The sequence below is a fragment of the Mercurialis annua genome, linkage group LG3 (assembly GCF_937616625.2).
Source record: "Mercurialis annua linkage group LG3, ddMerAnnu1.2, whole genome shotgun sequence".
Classification (NCBI taxonomy): Eukaryota; Viridiplantae; Streptophyta; class Magnoliopsida; order Malpighiales; family Euphorbiaceae; genus Mercurialis; species Mercurialis annua.
This window is the reverse complement of record NC_065572.1, coordinates 4,806,296-4,823,815: the sequence shown is the minus strand read 5'-3', so window position 1 is coordinate 4,823,815 and position 17,520 is coordinate 4,806,296. Positions and strand designations below refer to the sequence as shown.

General features: G+C 33.9%; 3 protein-coding genes across 5 annotated transcripts; 2 read left to right on the top strand and 1 right to left on the bottom strand.

The window, feature by feature from the left end:
- Window positions 1-3,927: 3,927 nt before the first annotated feature.
- LOC126671393 (early nodulin-93-like) lies at window positions 3,928-5,453 on the bottom strand. Its single transcript, XM_050365159.2, has 4 exons — window positions 5,198-5,453; window positions 5,033-5,094; window positions 4,480-4,555; window positions 3,928-4,283 (listed from the first exon to the last, which is right to left on the bottom strand). Exons 1-4 carry the CDS (start codon window positions 5,334-5,336, stop codon window positions 4,198-4,200), a joined length of 363 nt encoding a protein of 120 aa, XP_050221116.1. The 5' UTR covers window positions 5,337-5,453; the 3' UTR covers window positions 3,928-4,197.
- Window positions 5,454-6,516: 1,063 nt separating this feature from the next.
- Window positions 6,517-9,540, top strand: LOC126675487 (uncharacterized). Its single transcript, XM_050370132.2, has 6 exons — window positions 6,517-6,792; window positions 6,902-6,952; window positions 7,052-7,103; window positions 7,501-7,559; window positions 8,668-8,713; window positions 9,096-9,540. The coding sequence occupies exons 1-6, from the start codon at window positions 6,718-6,720 to the stop codon at window positions 9,221-9,223; spliced, it is 411 nt and encodes a 136-aa protein (XP_050226089.1). The 5' UTR covers window positions 6,517-6,717; the 3' UTR covers window positions 9,224-9,540.
- An 837-nt stretch (window positions 9,541-10,377) lies between these two features.
- LOC126671129 (glucosidase 2 subunit beta-like) lies at window positions 10,378-17,402 on the top strand. Of its 3 annotated transcripts, XM_050364848.2 has the most exons (15): window positions 10,382-10,676; window positions 10,769-10,882; window positions 11,601-11,696; window positions 12,659-12,898; window positions 13,552-13,778; window positions 14,516-14,810; window positions 14,913-15,017; window positions 15,107-15,208; window positions 15,313-15,370; window positions 15,507-15,575; window positions 15,956-16,043; window positions 16,315-16,376; window positions 16,465-16,516; window positions 16,740-16,834; window positions 16,930-17,402. In XM_050364848.2, exons 1-14 carry the CDS (start codon window positions 10,571-10,573, stop codon window positions 16,800-16,802), a joined length of 1,677 nt encoding a protein of 558 aa, XP_050220805.1. In that variant the 5' UTR covers window positions 10,382-10,570; the 3' UTR covers window positions 16,803-16,834; window positions 16,930-17,402. The 3 variants fall into 3 exon arrangements, with proteins under 3 accessions (XP_050220807.1, XP_050220806.1, XP_050220805.1); XM_050364850.2 differs by lacking the exons at window positions 16,315-16,376; window positions 16,465-16,516; window positions 16,740-16,834; window positions 16,930-17,402 and having other exon boundaries at window positions 10,378-10,676; window positions 15,107-15,165; XM_050364849.2 differs by lacking the exons at window positions 16,315-16,376; window positions 16,465-16,516; window positions 16,740-16,834; window positions 16,930-17,402 and having other exon boundaries at window positions 10,378-10,676; window positions 15,481-15,575.
- The last annotated feature ends 118 nt before the right edge of the window (window positions 17,403-17,520 follow it).

Sequence of the window (17,520 nt, the reverse complement as noted above, 5' to 3'; positions counted from 1 at the left end):
AGTCGGAGTCGACTAGAGAGGAGTTTCTAATTTTTAGAATAACATCCATAGCATCATATTCAATTGTCACGTTATCGATCCCTTTTATCCAGCTAAGGGCCTCACGGATGCTTAAAATTTATGCCAATCTTGGAGATACGGAACCTGGAATGCTCACTTGCCTAGCTTGCACAATACCACCACTACTATCTTTCACAATGATGCCAATACCTATCTTGTTAAGGCTTGTAAAAACCGCAGAATCCACATTAACTTTCCATCGACCCGGCGGAGGAGCTTTCAAACGGACAGAACCATCAAGCTTACTGATTTGAACATCATGAAACTGCGTCAAAACCGAGTGACTCACCCTCCAAGCAGCTAGCTGGTTGCTAGCAGCAGACACCACATTATCAGCTGGCTCGCCCTTATCACTCCAAACAGCCTTGTTCCTGTTCAGCCAAATGCACCAGCAGATCATGCTTGCCAAAGCTCCATCTTCATGAGAAAGAGAAGACAACCAGACTGTACACCAATCAACAAAGCTGGAGACTCCATCTCCATTAACGGGCAGACCCGACAAAGCCCAACAGTCAACTGCAAGAGGGCAGCTGCGAAAAAGACGGTCTGGGGTCTATTCAGCTTCTTTGCAAATGGAACAAGTGGAATTAATTAAGACTTTTCGAGACGCGAGAGCGTCAATAGTAAGGAGGTAACCCCGGCAGCTCCTCCAAAAAAAATTCGTACATGGAAAGGGATTTTAAGATTCCAAATCTTCATCCAAATAATCGGCGGGTTGTGCGAATAATTATCACTAAGAGCCCTGTAGCAATTCTTGACAGAAAACCCACCCTTAACTTCAAAAGTGCAGCTCCATTTATCCTGTACTTTCCGAGAACTCACAGGGACGCGAAGAATTTTACTGACAATGTTGGCGTCAAACAAATCTCGTAGCAGAGATACATCCCAAGAGTTACCTTCAACCTCAAGCAATTGACAAACCTTTACATTATTTAAACCAATTGGAGCAGGCCCACTAATTATTGCTTTATCACTGTTGACAAGCCAAGGTTCACCTCAAATCCGGGTAGCCTCTCCATTACCAATATGAATATGAACCCCTTTCTTCATAACACTTTGAGTTTCGAATATGCTCCTCCAAACGTAATTTGGATTTGAGCCTAACTTAGCATTAAAAAATGAAAAACTCGAAAAATATCGAGCTTTAAAAATGTTGACCATGAGATTATTTTCAAATTAATCATTCTCCAAGCTTGCCTAACTAACATGGCAATGTTAAAATCTCTCACTCGTTTAAAGCCCATACCTCCAAATTTCTCAGGAACGCAGAGCTTATCTCATCTCGCCCAGTTAATGCCTTTTTTTGTTTCTTGGTCTCGATCCACCAAAATGAATTCATCATTCTTTCTAATTCCTCGCACAAACGCATCAGAATCAAAAATACGTTCATCACGTTGTTAGGCATCGATTGAGCCACAGTAAAACGGATAAATCGGTGTTAATAATATAAAAATGAAATTCTTTTTGGGATATTAAAATATATAAAAAGTCACAAATAAAATAGAACAAATGGAGTATTTTATATCCTCTTAATATACTAATTTCGCATTACGTGCTATGCACGTGACTCGCAACGTAACTCGTCAATGAACATATTAGTAAATTTATTGTAATTATATCAATTTTTTATTTATAATTAATATTAAATTAGTTAAGAATTTTTGTAAAAGTAAATATAATATATTCGGTTATTAAATTTTTTTCCATACTGAATTTATTCTTCTTTTGGTTTTATAATACCATAATTAAATAATTAACTTACTTTTATTAATAATATCTTTAAAAATAATAAGATAGAAATTTAAATAATAATATATTGACCAAATACAGTATTTTAATTTTGTAGTTCAATCAAACTAAAAGATAGGTATTCCTACTAATTTGGAGACAATTTAGTTATTTTTTACATATTAAAAACTAAATTGGAGATAATTTAGCTATCTATTCTAATTAGGATTTCAATTACAGTAGTGATTAATTAAAGGGGCAATGTCATAAAAATTCACGAACTTTACACGTTTTCTCATTTTAATCATGCACTTTAAAATTTCTCATTTTCATGCACGAACTACCACTTTTTCTCAAATTCATACACGGTGTTAAGGTGTCACAGCTCCATTGGTGTAATTTGCTGAGGCGGAAGTCATTTTCCACCAATGAATGAGTGCCACCTCAGCACCGTGTATGATTTTGGAAAAAAGTGGTAGTTCGTGTATGAAAATGAGAATTTAAATTTCGTGATTAAAATGAGAAAACGTGTAAAGTTCGTGAATTTTTTTGACATTAATTCTTAATTAAATAACTAATTAGTTAATCACTATAAAACCTTTATTTAGTAGTAACTGAAAAATATTATTCAATAAATTTGCCTATCCCTCCTCCGTACTTTTATATATAGTATAGATAGAAGTATATATATAGATATGTAAAACAATAAAGGAATATCTGATGGGACAGTGAGAGGGCAATATGAATTGCCTTAAATCCTCCAAATTTCAAAAAGAATATTCAAAATTAATTTTTTTTTATGGATAGCTCAATTTTAATATTTCAATTACCGATTGGTATTTTAATAAAATCCAGCAAAAAATAAACAGCTTATAAAAATATTTTAATTAATTTGACAGTTAATTATAAACATTATAGACGATTCAAATCTTCATCACATTCTTGATGTGGAATGTTATTTTTACTCTTTAAATTCACAACAATCTCATTGCAAATGAACTTAAGATCCATATCGCAACTTAAATGTTGCGGTTCACTGATGTCCGTTCCTTTAAATCCCCGATATCCATTATTTAAATCCGGTTCAATACAAAGCACTTGAATCGGTTGAAGGGTGTAAATGAACCGAGCTATTTGTGATAAGAGTTCAGTTCGTGTTCGTTTGTATTCTAAACAAATCGAGTCCGAACTTGATTTTATGTTTGTTAGTTTTAAACTAGCTGAACATGAACATAGTGGCATTCGGCTCGTTTACGTTTACGGACACTTCAATTAGTGCTTCGTGAAAAAGCTCGAATAAGAATTCATGAACAACCTCGGTTAGAAAACTCGATTAGGGGTTCGCAAATTGACTCTTTTTTAAATTAATTTATATAAATATCTTAAATAATTCTAAAATTATCTAGGTTTAATAAACTATGCAGTTCTGATAAATATATCAAAACTACGAGTTCTGATACAAGAAACTAGCTTATTTTTGTGCTCACGAATTTCATATGTTTTAGCTGTTAAACAAATGGGCTCGCGAACGAGCTCGTTTGGTACTTATCGAGCTGGTTCGCGAGCTTGTTCGTGGGTTATTTGTTTAGCAATTAAATGAACAAACACGAGCTGAACATGAATGCTACAAAATCTAAACGAACCGAACACGAATACCCCATTCAAAGCTCGCACGAACATTAATAGAACATCTAAACAAGCAGAACATGAACATCTTATTCGCTAAACAAGCTGAACATGAATACCGGCTTGGCTCGGTTCATTTACACCGCTAAATCGGCTCTATACCCCTTGTAATAGTCATATTTAAATGATCCAAATTATCTTTTAGACGTAAAATCAATCCAAATTATCTTGATAGTTGAATTCATTAACATCATGAACCACTCAAACCATCTCACTTTTTTCAATGTGATGTTGCTTGAGTGGAGTTACCAAATCTATATCTTCTGGTTAGTGAACTCATAACAGCAATAGAATTTAAGTGAAAACATACAAAAGATGCAGTCATGAACTCAAATATACCATATATCTACGACGAAGCAGCAACAAAAGAATCACATAGTAGCCGTTCAAACAATTCTAGCACATTGCTCAGCAATCACGTGGTTGTCAAGTAAATTGTAAACATAACTCTGATTTCTTCAAATTGCATACTTTTCCATTTCCAAAAATAATTTAAAAAATTATGGATGATACATCTTATTTCTCACAAAAATACATTGAAATGGCCCCGATTAAACATTACAGGCGGCTCTAAAATATAAACCTCAGCTTCGTAAGAGGGCAAGAGGTGACTTATTAGCCTACAGTTACACTAGCCTCCTTGCAGAAATACAACACTTACAGCACCACATCAAAATCCAATTATCACACACATCATTGCAATGTATAAAATTCATCAGTATCTCAAGTTCTTCTGTGGTAATCTGCGTTTCTTCGTGCACACTCCAAGATAGTTTTATCAGCAGTGATAAAGTAAGCAGCAATGGATGCTGTTAAGCACAAGATGAAATGAATCAACAGCATGTCAAAATTACCATGAAAGAGTGAGTAGTTGGTGCTGCCTACTATGCAAATTTTCAGATCCTATCGGTTTCATATTAAGTGTGAGTCAAATATGCTAGCAAACTAATTGGCAATGTGCAGGAAGCAGAACACAGTTATTTTAGATCATAGAGACTAACGTACCAGAAGAGATGATAAGCGCTTGAGCAGTGTAATTAAGATTTGCTTTTGCCCATGGAATCATACGAACGGCAGCCAACTAAGATTCAGAAAAGAAAAAACCAATCAGAAAATAACAAAAAAATCTCTCAAATTTCCAAGCTGCAATAAAGTTATAACAACTCTAAACCTATCTCTTACATATACCATCACTAACACAAAATCTAGTCATTGTTGCAAAAACAGCTCAAGTAGCTAGACAAATTCCAGAGTTACCATATTATATACAGAAAAGAATCAAAGCAGCTGATAAACAAGACTAATCCCCTAATAAGGATCTCTTCTACTCTAGGTAGCACGGAAACCAACAATGGTAGGGAGAGACGGCATTGTTTTAAGGTTTCCTATGTTAAAAATGGAGTTTCGTGTCCGAAACATGCTTCCAAATCACAAAGCCAACAAAAACAATTGCATTAAAGAAAAAAATGTAATATCTGCTACAATCTTTTAACCCGATTGACAAAATAAGAGAGATCATTTTTTTTACTAAAACTCAAAGAAAATAAAATAAACTTACAGTTGGGACAGCACTAACAACGGCAGTAACAGCAGCTGCTTTAGCTCCAGCTTTAACTCCTTCTGCATAATCCAAATTAGGTAAAAAAAAGATTATCAGATTGTAAATTCAAATCATAAAAAATTGGAAACCTAGAAAATATGAATGGGAAAGGAATTGGGGAACCTTGAGTACATCGTCTAGCTTCCAAAATCCTCTGATCTTCAGCTGGAGAAGCAATCACAAACGAAGGAGATTTATTTTTGTTATTATCAATAATTTTGTTGTCAGCCCAATAATCTCTCATTTCTGATACAATTCCCATTTTGTTTTCAATTCAGAAACAGAATTGTAAAACCCCAATTTCAGGTTATGGATTCAAGAAAAGAGTCGAAGCGGCGAATTGAATGTCAAAATTGGACCCAAAAGAACCCGAGAGGCGGCCACCTTAATTTCCTCTTTAGAATAGTTATGATTAAGTCCTTCATATTTGGAGTAAAATCTACATAAGTCCATACATTTTAAATAATTATTAATACCAATGTTGATTAGGTCTCAGCAAAAAACCGCCCGACGAATTAACCGACTGAAACAATAAATTTTGGTCGGGTTTTGCTAAAATGATTAATTCGGTCAATTCAGTTTGAATGTTAAATTATACAAATTAATCAAATTGACCGAATTAACTGAAATTTTGAATATTTTTTATTTTTTTGCTTTTTTCATAATTTTGTTAATTTTAACCAAACCGACCGTATTAACCGATCTATTCAGTTAGTTCGGTTTTTAAAAAAAAATTCTATCCTATTTGGTCGGTTTGATTTTGGCTATTTTATTTTATGCAGCCATTTTTTTACTATCCGAAAAGATTTTTTTTTAGTATTTAGTAGACTCAATCACACCCGTTCTCTTCACAATGAGAAGGTTCGGGATATGTGGGATAAGAGCCTTCTTCTTTTTGAGGTTTGGCTTATAAGGGAAAGACCTCTTCATTCATACTTGCGCATAATGGATAATCTTCGCAAGAGAATGAGACCAAAACTCATTTCTAATAAACTGTTTGTCCAGACTGGGATGAAAATTTTCTTGAGTGATTAGTTCGGTTTTGATCGGACCGGCCGAATGCTCACTCCTAAATATTATATAACATTTAAATTTACAGTCCATAAAATAAATTCTAATTACTCTATGCATCTCTATTGTATACTTAAATAATAATAATATATTAAAGAATTAAACTTGATAATTTATAGATTAAAATTGTAGTTATAACTATACATATTAATTTTATACTTTTAGCAAAATCAATTTCATATGAGAAACTGAAAAATTATAGTTGATTTATTTTAAAATTGTGTATAAAATTTTATTAAAAATTTAACAATTTAACTACATCCATTAAGTGGAGGTTTTGACAACATTAGGGTCATAACTGAAATTTGAAAAATACAAAAGGAGTAAGTTGTACCTTTTTCACAGATTAAATCAAATGCCTATCTTTTCTCTCATTCCTTTTGGTATCGGAGTAATAGGCTGACGAACGACTCTCCGCCAAGTTGCGGTACTGGCGTTTTGATTTCCCACATATCAGTAATTAAGCAGCCGTAAAACGCCAATCTACCGGAGAGGGGTTTAGCTGGTTCGTTTCTTTGAATGTTTCGGTTACTTGTTAAACAAATATAATTATTACTTTTAGGCTTAGGCATATGGCGGATTCGAAACTGAAACTTGAACGTAATCTCCGATGCCATCACTGTGCTGGCCCTCTTTCAAAGGATATGGTAATTACTATTGTTTTTTACTGCATTCAAATTGTTATTTTGAAAGATTTTATAGCTTTTTTGAATTTGAATTTTGATTGATTTGTGTTTGGGGATTCGTTTATTGCAGGAAACTAGTGAATGGACTGTTGCACCTCTAATCAGAGACAGCTTTTCTATGGTTATATCCTTCCCCCTTTTTTTGGGACTTATTTTCTAATGATTTTGTGTTTTGGGGCTTATTTATCTATTTTTTTTCTTATGTTTGCTGTGGTTTTAGATCGGTTCTGCTGTTGGCGGTACAACTAGTGCATTTTACGGATTTAACCATGGTAAAAGAATAGCTTTTTCTTGGTTCATTCTGCTGTATTTATGTTGTTTTCACATTGTATACCGGATGTTAATCTTAATTTTTTTTTGAACTAATGTATTGTGTTTTATTTTGCTTATGAAAGAAAATTAAGATAACAATGAAGTTTTGTCTCTTAATTACTAGCATGTAATTACAGTGTGATATACTACTATTGATAATTTGACATGCATAAATGAATATGGCCCTTAAGTAAGCTTCAAGTCCGTACTCTGGTCTCTATTTTTGGAACAAAACTTAACTTTGTGCATTGTTTGCTATCATGTGCATTGTTGAATATTCTTTTACCCCCTTGAAACTTTTGGATTTTGGATTTTGACAGTGTTTTTCTTCTTTGCTCGGCATGTTGGTTGATGCAGTGATGCCGGTGGTTCGTAATTGGGTGAAAGGACCAATGTGGCTGCATTTCCTCATTGGTGTAAGTTCTCAGATCTAGCCATGTTTTATATATTTTTATCCCATTTGGGATTTAGTTGAGCTCAGTGCGTGTATTAAATTTTGTCTGTGCTTTTCACCAACAATGAATTGGCACTCAACCTTGAGAGTGACAAGTTGCCCTGGTCATTGTCTTGCAATTCATATTCACTGTCTATTCATGAGTCATGACCAGCTTTACATGTTGTAAAAACTAATTGTTGCTTAAATTATCGTTCAATATTTTTCCATAATTTTAAATTATTTGCATTAGTTATGGCTTCCATAACATTATTTTCTTGCACTTTTTCTCAACTCTACTGGTTTACTGCAGTATTGACATTACTTTCAGTATCCTATGTCCCATGTCCCTGTCATTGAAGCAACACTACGAGCCCTCATTTAGTTATGTGGGCCATCTTGAACCATAAGGATCGTGATATTAGTGGTCTTTGGTGTGTTATCCTTATTGAAAATTAGAAAGGTCAAATTATGATAAGTTATTGGATATGAATTAGATTACCTACTTTATAACTAAATATTTTGTAAGTAGAATATTTAGTTTAATAATGTGGGTGAAGTTAAATTTCTTTTATGAAAAGAAGAGAGAATATTTTATCAAACTAGTTAGGGAGGCCATGCTAATGTAGGTATAAATATAATCTTCTTGATTAAGATATGAAGGGCCAGTACCCTGTTATGAAGCATAAGGAATCTTGAACAAATTGTCTAGAAGCTATTTGATTATGAATCACCTTAATGCATGAATGCATTACAAGATTATTTTCATTGTAATAGCCTTTGTTTAAGCCAAAACAGCTGGTTTGGTGGACTATACAGTCGGAGATGGACTCTTCCATATTGCATTGACAACTATGCCTCACTGTAATGGTTTGAATTTAAAAACCTCTGAGTTCTCCTATCAAGTTTTTACTAGATCTGTTTATTGCATACGCTAATAATGTTGAATGCTTAGTCATCCATCCATTTCTGACTTTCATATGCTAACACACCACATATACTGTGAGGAAAATGTTCAATTCTGTATTCTTTGTGCTGCATCTTTTCCTTTGTGATTTTTTTTGGCTCTGAAACTCTTTGTGCATATGCAGGCGCCACCTGTAATAGTATTCTCCTCAGCCTGTGCAGGTTTAGTAGGTCAGTAACATTTTCCACAAATATAATGTTGATCAATATTCACAACTTTGCGGGCATCTAATTGTGTGAATTATTTTTCTAATCATGCATTTGCCGAAAGTGTCATTGGAACTCATGCCTTATTAGCTATATAACTAAATCTCTGTATTTAGCTAGAGGGTCTTTCTAGCTGTAAGCAGTAGTCGTATAATAAGGGTGGAGCAGGAAATAAGCAAAATGTGATCATGTTTGTGGAGAGTGAGGGTCAAATAGGTGAGTGAGAGAGCGGATAAGCACAGACAACCACTAGGGGGACACAAGTTGCTGCTTTTTAATTAACTTTAAGCAATTTAAATTTCTGCAAAATTTCTAACTGTAGTACGTATCTCCTTAAAATCTGCAGGTGGTGCTGTTCCGGCGTTAGCACAACTAGCTTCATCTTCTTACCATGCAGCAGTCTCATCTCCTTCACTACCTCCTTCCTCGCAGGATCAGAAGATGCACAGCTCTAGAAGTTCATCTATATTGTAAGATAGGCGACTCAATTTGTGTAAGCGCAGTGATGAATATCTGCAGAGAGAGAGAGAGAGAGAGAGAGAGAGCTGCTCGCGTTTGCTTACTGGTATTGGTATGCTATATTTGCTGCTTTAGGCATTTGTGGCCTTTTATGATGTATTATAGGTAATTATTGCGCGCCAAATGAGTAATTCAGTTGTAATGTTTATATTTCAATTCCAGCTCTATGTAAATTGCAATTTTTGTAATGGTAGGTAATGAATATTTGTGAGGGAATTGAACTGTCAGAGTTGCAAAATAGACTATATAAATCATTAGATCGGTTTGATGCAGCTTGATTTATGTTTTCATTTTTATTGATTTATCTTAAGGTCATATATTTTCTTACATTTTATAGTAAAAATATATTGATTTACTTACATACAAGTCATTTAATGACCTCTTGATCGAGCTCATATATGAATCTGCTCCCGAATTTGAGCTCATAGTTGAGCCAGCTCGCGAATTCATATCATTCGTAAACATAATGAGCAAAAACACCACTAAATTTAAAAATAAATGAATATAAATTAGAATTCGAACTCGCTCACTTAGACGATCAAACTCGAATCAAACTCTTATCGAGCTGACCGTCTTGGTTCATTTACTGTTCTACTTATACGAGCGCGGTCCCAAATTCAAAAATTAACCTATCCTTTGCTCACGTTATGTTTTATATATAATAAGATAATGGATAAAACGCATGTAAAGGCCTGGCCTGATGGCTAGGCTACTTCCATTGTATCACGGGTTCAATTCAGTCTTCGGTAGGCTTCTTTAAACATCAACACAAATATAGCGATAATACTAACTACTCCCGCTAAATCCCGCTAACCATATATGTCTTCGGTAGGCTTCTTTAAACATTAACACAAATTTAGTGATAATACTAACAAACTAATCGTGCTAAAACCCGTTAATCATATCTCTAATAAAAAAATGAATAAAACTGGTATACTTCTTTATTTCTATAATAGAAAAACAGAAAAATTATACCACTGTATGGATAGTGAAAATTTTGTTCTAACAAAGACAAGAATTGATTTTTTAGTGTCCGGCTTCTTCCAAAAATGAAATAAATGTCAGTTTTTTGTTTTATGAAAATAAAAAAAAAAGTAAACAAATTGCTAACGCTGTCGTTTTGATAGAACGACTAAAATTGCCATGACACTAATGAGCTCTGGTTTCGCACTTCCATGGGAAAAAACAGAAATCAGATTGTGAATAACAGAAGTTCAAGAAATCAGATTTTGAATACAAATAATCGTCAAATTGTATCAACGTTACATGATCGGTGTGTTGCGTTTGTATATGATATAAAAAATGAAAATGTATAAGCTATGGTTCTTTTTTTCGATTGGAATTATTATTTCTCTCATCAAATCGTCGTCTTCTTCCTCCGTTTCTCTCCTTGGAATTCCTCCTCAAGGTAGCATAATTTGTTTTCGAGAAGTTTTTGAGGTATTTCTGTTCTTAAGTTGATTAACTGATGTCAATTTGGGATTGAATTACAAAACCCAGATGAGGATTACTTCAAAAAAGAGACTATAAACTGCGAGAATGGATCCAAGAAGTTCACTATAGCTCAACTGAATGATGATTTTTGTGATTGTCCTGATGGCACTGATGAGCCAGGTCAGCTTCTCTCTCTTCTTTCTGTTCTTGTTGATTTTGATATCATAGGTTTGTTTCTCTTTTGTCCTGTGATAGTGATGATTATATTATATGTATTTTGTTTTGGGTTATTTGCATATCAATTCTCAATGTTTCACTTTTGTAGCAAATTAATCACATTCTTTGAAACCTTCCAACGCACATCCCAACCTTTTTATACAAAATGGCGTTGTTTTTGTACATATTTTGTAACTTTATATTTGGTCAAAAACGACTATAGGCTACACAATGCGACATTGCGAAAGGTTGGAAGGTGCAGCTCGACATTTTAAAGGATGAGATTAAATCGCTACAAAAGTGAAATGTTGTAATTTAATATGCAAATAGCCCGTTTAGTTTTGAATGTGGAAACTTTTTCAGAATTGGAACATCTTTAGTTTAAATGTAGATGTTTAAATACAGTTATTTGGTTGAGATAAATTCAATCTTGTGTTCATAGAAATGATAACATCACTGATAGATTACTTAGTAGCATGCCCCATAATCAGCTATTCATAAGGAGAAATGGTATATGCTAATGTTTGTTATTTCTGTAAGAATTGATGCTTAGTTATCATTGTTTGTTCAGTGCTACTACCAGAAGAAAAGTTTAGTCTACATGAAAATCTAGGGTTGATTTTCATTTTTCTGACTTCTATTGAGTTTTCATTAATGTTCGTAATTTCATCTGTGATTACAGGAACATCGGCATGTCCACAAGGAAAATTCTTTTGTCGCAATGTCGGGCATGTTCCTATTTCTTTACCTTCTTCAAGAGTGAATGATGACATCTGTGGTATGACTGGTTTTATATAACTTTGAATCTGTTTGCATTTTGTGAGCAACCAATGTTGGTGGAGTTTTTCTGCTTAATTTTCTCATGTATGCTATTCTTTCTACATGTTTCTTACATGAGAACATTGAAAATTTGAATTGGCTGCTATTAGACAATACTTATGTGAAAACTGAGAATGTGCCTTTTGGCTTGAAAATAGTCAAATGCTGCTTAACCGCATGGAATAACTGAGAGTGCCTGAGAACTTAAATTTACTGGACAAGTTGATCTTAAACAAGGCCAATACATGAAAATGGGTTTGTGTGAGTTACATGGAATGACGGAAGGCTTGGTTTTGTTCTATTATCTTCATAACATCTTTAGGTGTCATTGGAATTGAAGACAAATAAGAAGATGGAGGTTTAGATGGTTTGTTATATTTCAACGTTTGGCAGTTTTTCACCCATTATAAGAAAAATTTCATTCTCATCACATATTATCACTTCCAGTCATTAGATATTCTTCCTGATATTTTGTTCTCCAATTATCTCTGAATGCATGGCAAATTGGCAATTGGCACTGTCCTAGCTCCCAACCATAAAAATGAAATATACTGTTTTTCAGTTACCAAAAAGGTCTAGCAGGATTTTTCTCATGGCTACTTTCTTCACTTAGTTGTAGGCATTCTATAAGCGACTTCGTCGTGGTTTATGACTTTGGAAAGTACTTAATTTGAACAAGAAGCATGCATCTTTAAATCTCTCTCTATTTGTGTATCCTATTTTATCTAGCCTTTTTCTTAAAATATTAACTTTTCTACTTGTATTTTTAACTTTTGGTATGATTAGTCCATTTTAATATTTATTTTATGTCACTTTTTTTGTACAATTCATAATTAAGAGTCTTTGTGATCTGTGCTCTTTTCTTTTCTATACACATTTACTTCAGTTGCTCTTATTGATCATTCTGTAATGTAAAAACAGATTGCTGTGACGGGAGTGATGAATATGATGGTAAAACTAAGTGTCTAAATACATGCTGGGAAGTTGGCAAAGCGGCCCGAGAGAAATTGCAGAAAAAGATTGACATGTATAAAGAAGGTGTCCCCTTACGGAAAATGGAAATTGGACAAGCAAAACATGAAATAGCCAGTGATAAGGAGGAATTGTCGATATTGAAAAATGAAGAGAAAACTCTAAAAAGAGTTGTCAAACAGCTCCAGGGTATTACTTGATCATCCTAATTCTATCTTACATTGTAGGTTGAACTCACTTAGACATAAAGAAATAACTTATTGTAACTGCCACTCTAGTTTAGGCTATCTTATATTCTTTGATCGTGCATTTTAATCCATAGCAAAATGACATGTGTTTACTAATTTATATGGACAGACAAGGCATATCACATAGCACTAATAGTCGTAAATGTAAACTGATGCACTTGTATCTATATATGAAGAAAATTGCTACGACTATAATTGGAAGCCAGATCAACTAGATATTCCGTGCTTACTTAAGATTTGTTTTAGTTTCATGAAGAGGGCTGGGAAGAAAAGAAAATGATTAGATGGAAGGTGGAAAAACATGGTGTAGAGGAACTTAAATGTAGTGATTTTCATCCTAAACGATCATCTAAAAGAAAAGCAACTTAGTTATAATTGATATTCTAGAAGTATTGTGAAGCATAAAACAAATTAATTAATACGATATGTGTTTAGTCCGTATTTTTCTTGAAGGAAAGGAATTGTGTCCAATTTGATCTTTGATACTTAAAAGAAAATACTTATGATGGAACAATGAGGTTTTGGCCTTGTATCGTATCCGATAGTTTTTGCCTATCTTAGTATCTTGTATCAATTATTTGACCTTTAATGTAGTATACAAGGAGCAAATTGAGAAGGCGGAGGAAAAAGAACGCGTAGAGAAAGAAAAAGAAGAGCAGAATAAAGCAGAGGTAAAAGAACGACTTGAGGAAGAAAACAAAGAGCTGTCTAAAACACTTGTTGAGGATGAGGCTGGAGACAGTTCTGATGATGAACAAAAGAAAACCTCTAGCTCTGCTGATGATCAAATCGGGACAGTAGATGAACTGCCACTAGATAAGGTTAGTTTACACTCTACTTGGACTATAGTATATTGCAATAGTATATGCACTCAAGCAATTGCAAAGCTAAACCAATCACCTTGGCTTAGTAAGATGGAAGCCACAATCAGAGCTCATGTGACTGCTTCAATCTTACTAACATGAAAGATTTCTGGTCCGTTTTTAAAATTAACAGGCTTGATTTGCTAAGATTTTTTTCCTAATAAACTTTTGTTTTGTTTTTAAGAAATGTGAAACCAATAATCTTAAACTCTTAAATAAGTTAAGCATGGATGAACTTGGAAAAGAAAAATCTTACTGCAGCATGAATGAAAAGGATGAATCATAGAGGGATAGGAAAATAATCATTTTATATCCCAGTAGGAATCAGTCATGGTTTGATGGAAATCCATGTTGTCTCACTGTTTTCAATTATGATTTCTTTTCCCAAAAGATCTGAAATTCTAAAATAATTGATATTGGCCAACTGTCAAAACAATTTTCACATGAATTAGCAGAAGTGACAGTGACTAGCTAACCATTCATAATCATGGACCACCTGTCTCGGTCACAAGAATTTGGGGTTGTTAAAATGGTGAAACATTAAGTTTTATTTTGTTGTTCCTTCTATTTCCTGTGAGTTATAGACAGCCTCATTCTAGAATGGTGCAACATTTAATTGTATTTAGTTAGTACTTGATGTTTGAAGATGATTGCAGGAGTTTGTCTTAATTCTGAATTATTTATATTGCTTTCAGCATGAGAAAGAGGAATATGGAAATATGGCAAAGATATCAGATGATGAATCTAAAAGTACCGAGGGCTTGTCAGGAGAAGAGCTTGGTCGCGTTGTTGCTTCACGCTGGATGGGAGGAAACACTGGAAACCAGGAAGATGAGCATGATTCTGAAAATAACCATGGAAGCAGCAAGGAGACTTCAGAGAGCACTAATGATGAAGTTTATGATAACAGTAATGACAAGGAATTTTCTACAGGAAATGATCCCGAAAGTTCCAATTCCATATACAAGTCTCTCTTGGAGGAGGAAAAAGGTCGATTTTTTTATTATTTATCATTCCTTAATCCTTCCCTCGGCAATCTATACTTTTTGGTTCCTTGAGTACTCATTGATTTCTCTTTCCTGATGTCTTCAGGGATATCCTCCTTGAGTATCCCATCATTGTTTAAAAGGATAAAAAATACTGCTCGAAACATTTTTCAGTTAATTAAAGTTTCACCATCTCCTGTAGATAAATTAGGTAAGAGCAAGTCCTCTCTGTATATGAATGGTAGCTTTGACTATGGTAGACGCATGAAAGTTCATTTTCTTGCACTGTTGCTTTTGCAGAGGCAGATCGCATTAGGAAGGAGTTTGATGATTCCACTACAAGGTTGTCCGATATAGAGGCAAGGATATCAAGTTTGACAGAAAAGTTAAAACATGACTTTGGTATTTGTGAACAAGAATGACTTTGAATTAGCAACAGGCTTCATTTTTATAAGAATGTAATTGTACTTTTCTTAGCTTGCTCATATCTATCTATTAAACTCCAGGTAAAGAGAATGAGTTCTACACAATGTATGATAAATGCTTTGAAACCAAGGAGGACAAGTAATAATTTCTTCTCTTTTCCTCTAACTTCTTGTCATCCATTTCTTTTCTGTGATTTTTGCTTATTTTCTTTCGTTATGTCATGGGATTGTGAAAATAAAGTACTTTAGTTTTGCTTCACTGTTCTTCATTTCAGGTATGTGTATAAAGTTTGCCCATTTAAAGAAGCATCCCAGGAGGAGGGCTACCATAAAACCCAATTAGGGTATGTGTTGGTGGCATTTTATTGTGCTTTATAATAGATATAAGTAGGCATTCTGTTCTACTTCACTGCTATATTTTTCATCTGTTTGAACGTACACTTTAGTCCCTTTCTGGTCATTGATGGCAAAGCCTGGAACTTCTGCTGGATAATGATGATTGAACATTGAACGAAGTTTTTATACACATGCATCGATGAGATGAAACTTTGAAGCTTTGAAAATACTCATACATTAATGAAATGTTAGTAGTAACTTGAATACATGGAAAGAAGAAAATCTGATTTGTTTGTGGCTGAGGTTGGTTGTACTTGTTTTAAATCAAATGTCCTAATGCTGAAAGATTTATTATTCTTCCTTCTTTTTTCTGCTCTCCTCTATATAGGGATTGGGAAAAATTTGAAAATTCATATCGCGTCATGGTGTTTTCAAATGGCCAGAAATGCTGGAGTGGACCTGATAGAAGTCTAAAGGTAATGGAGTTGTCTAAGATTTTATGAACTTCTGATGTAAATGGTCCCATAGTATCTTTAAGATAATTTTCCTGTTTGTGGGTCAGTTCAATAGTTCAGTTCCTGTTGGCATGTCGTCCACCCATCAGCATATCGTTTGCAATGTGTTTAATCATCTAGTGGTCGAATTTTGACTTAATAGCTCTTCATCTTTATGAAATCCGAATCACTTCCAAATATCTTCTCAATCATATTAAGATATTTTCCAATTGACCCATTTAATTTTTAACAGGTGAAGCTTAGGTGTGGACTGAAAACCGAGCTGACTGATATCGATGAACCAAGTCGCTGCGAGTACACCACTCTTTCCCTCTCCCTTCCCTTGCGCCCTTCAGTTCTTATGCGTAAATTATGTTTCTCATTGCTTTCTTTTTCTTGGCAGATACACAGCTTTGATGACCACACCTGTTCTTTGTCTAGAAGAAAAACTTGAGGTAGCATTAAGCGGCTAATATTCTACATTTTCTTTTAAAACATGTTATTCTTACAAGCCATGCTGCATAGAAACTTCTCAAATCCTAAGTTACTGCGTTTTATTTCCATTTTCTAAAAGATCCCAAATTTCTAAATTCTATACATATAATCTACTCTTAAAAATATCCTTTCGCCGTTTTTGGCTTCAAGCATTTTATAAGAATAAAATGGTGTATGTAACAGGAATTGAAGCATAAACTTGAAGATATGCTCAAAGAACAACGAGATGCCCATGACGAGTTGTAGGCTACGCATATCCATTAGCATATGCTCCAGAGGTCTTTGATTCTCTCTCTCTCTCTCTCTCTCTCTAGTTTATTTCTTACGCCAGGGTGCTTAACCTCATCTAATACATATACAAATATCTTTTCAGCTTATACTCTCAAACCCCTTATCGAGTCTCCAACTCCAGCTTATTCTCACATATGGCCGAGAAAAAAGTTTGAGAATTTTCAACTGGAGTTAATTTAGTATTACTAATTTTCGCTAAAATAGTCGGAATTTAGATCATTTACCATTGTTTTGGCCCGGTATAGAGACTTTTCTTCTTATAGATATTTTTAAAAAGAATTTGATGAAAATGGAGGAAATTTTGATGGAGCTTGATTTGCACGCATTAAAGGATATTTAGCAATACTCTTTTCTATTTTCACACTGTTACATATTCTATCTTCAACTTTTTAAAGACTATGCCTTAAACAAAGGAGCGGTCTAAATTAATGTATTGCAATTAATGTAGAGGAGTATATAAACTTATGGGTTCTGTTTGTACTCTTTAAGTTATTCTTTGTTGATATCATTCACCATTATTGGATGAAAAGAATGGACGACCGAGTTTTGTTTATAGTGAATGATGTTTTAGCTTTTAACATAAAAAAAGAAAAAAGAAAAAAAAAATGGGTATGTTTGTGTTGTATATTAATATCCATTGCATAACTATTACTCTTTTCGTTCAAATTTGATA

Bases quoted from the DNA above. Each gene is read 5' to 3' on its own strand.
- LOC126671393 (XM_050365159.2), bottom strand. From the start codon at position 5,336: ATGGGAATTGTATCAGAAATGAGAGATTATTGGGCTGACAACAAAATT. The intron at 4,556-5,032 runs GTAAGTTTATTT...TCTGAATCTTAG, and splicing joins TTGTTAGTGCTGTCCCAACT to TTGGCTGCCGTTCGTATGAT. The intron at 4,284-4,479 runs GTACGTTAGTCT...TGTGCTTAACAG, and splicing joins AGCGCTTATCATCTCTTCTG to CATCCATTGCTGCTTACTTT.
- LOC126675487 (XM_050370132.2), top strand. From the start codon at position 6,718: ATGGCGGATTCGAAACTGAAACTTGAACGTAATCTCCGATGCCATCAC. The intron at 6,793-6,901 runs GTAATTACTATT...CGTTTATTGCAG, and splicing joins GCCCTCTTTCAAAGGATATG to GAAACTAGTGAATGGACTGT. The intron at 7,560-8,667 runs GTAAGTTCTCAG...GTGCATATGCAG, and splicing joins GGCTGCATTTCCTCATTGGT to GCGCCACCTGTAATAGTATT.
- LOC126671129 (XM_050364848.2), top strand. From the start codon at position 10,571: ATGAAAATGTATAAGCTATGGTTCTTTTTTTCGATTGGAATTATTATT. The intron at 12,899-13,551 runs GTATTACTTGAT...CCTTTAATGTAG, and splicing joins AGTTGTCAAACAGCTCCAGG to TATACAAGGAGCAAATTGAG. The intron at 14,811-14,912 runs GTCGATTTTTTT...TGATGTCTTCAG, and splicing joins TCTCTTGGAGGAGGAAAAAG to GGATATCCTCCTTGAGTATC.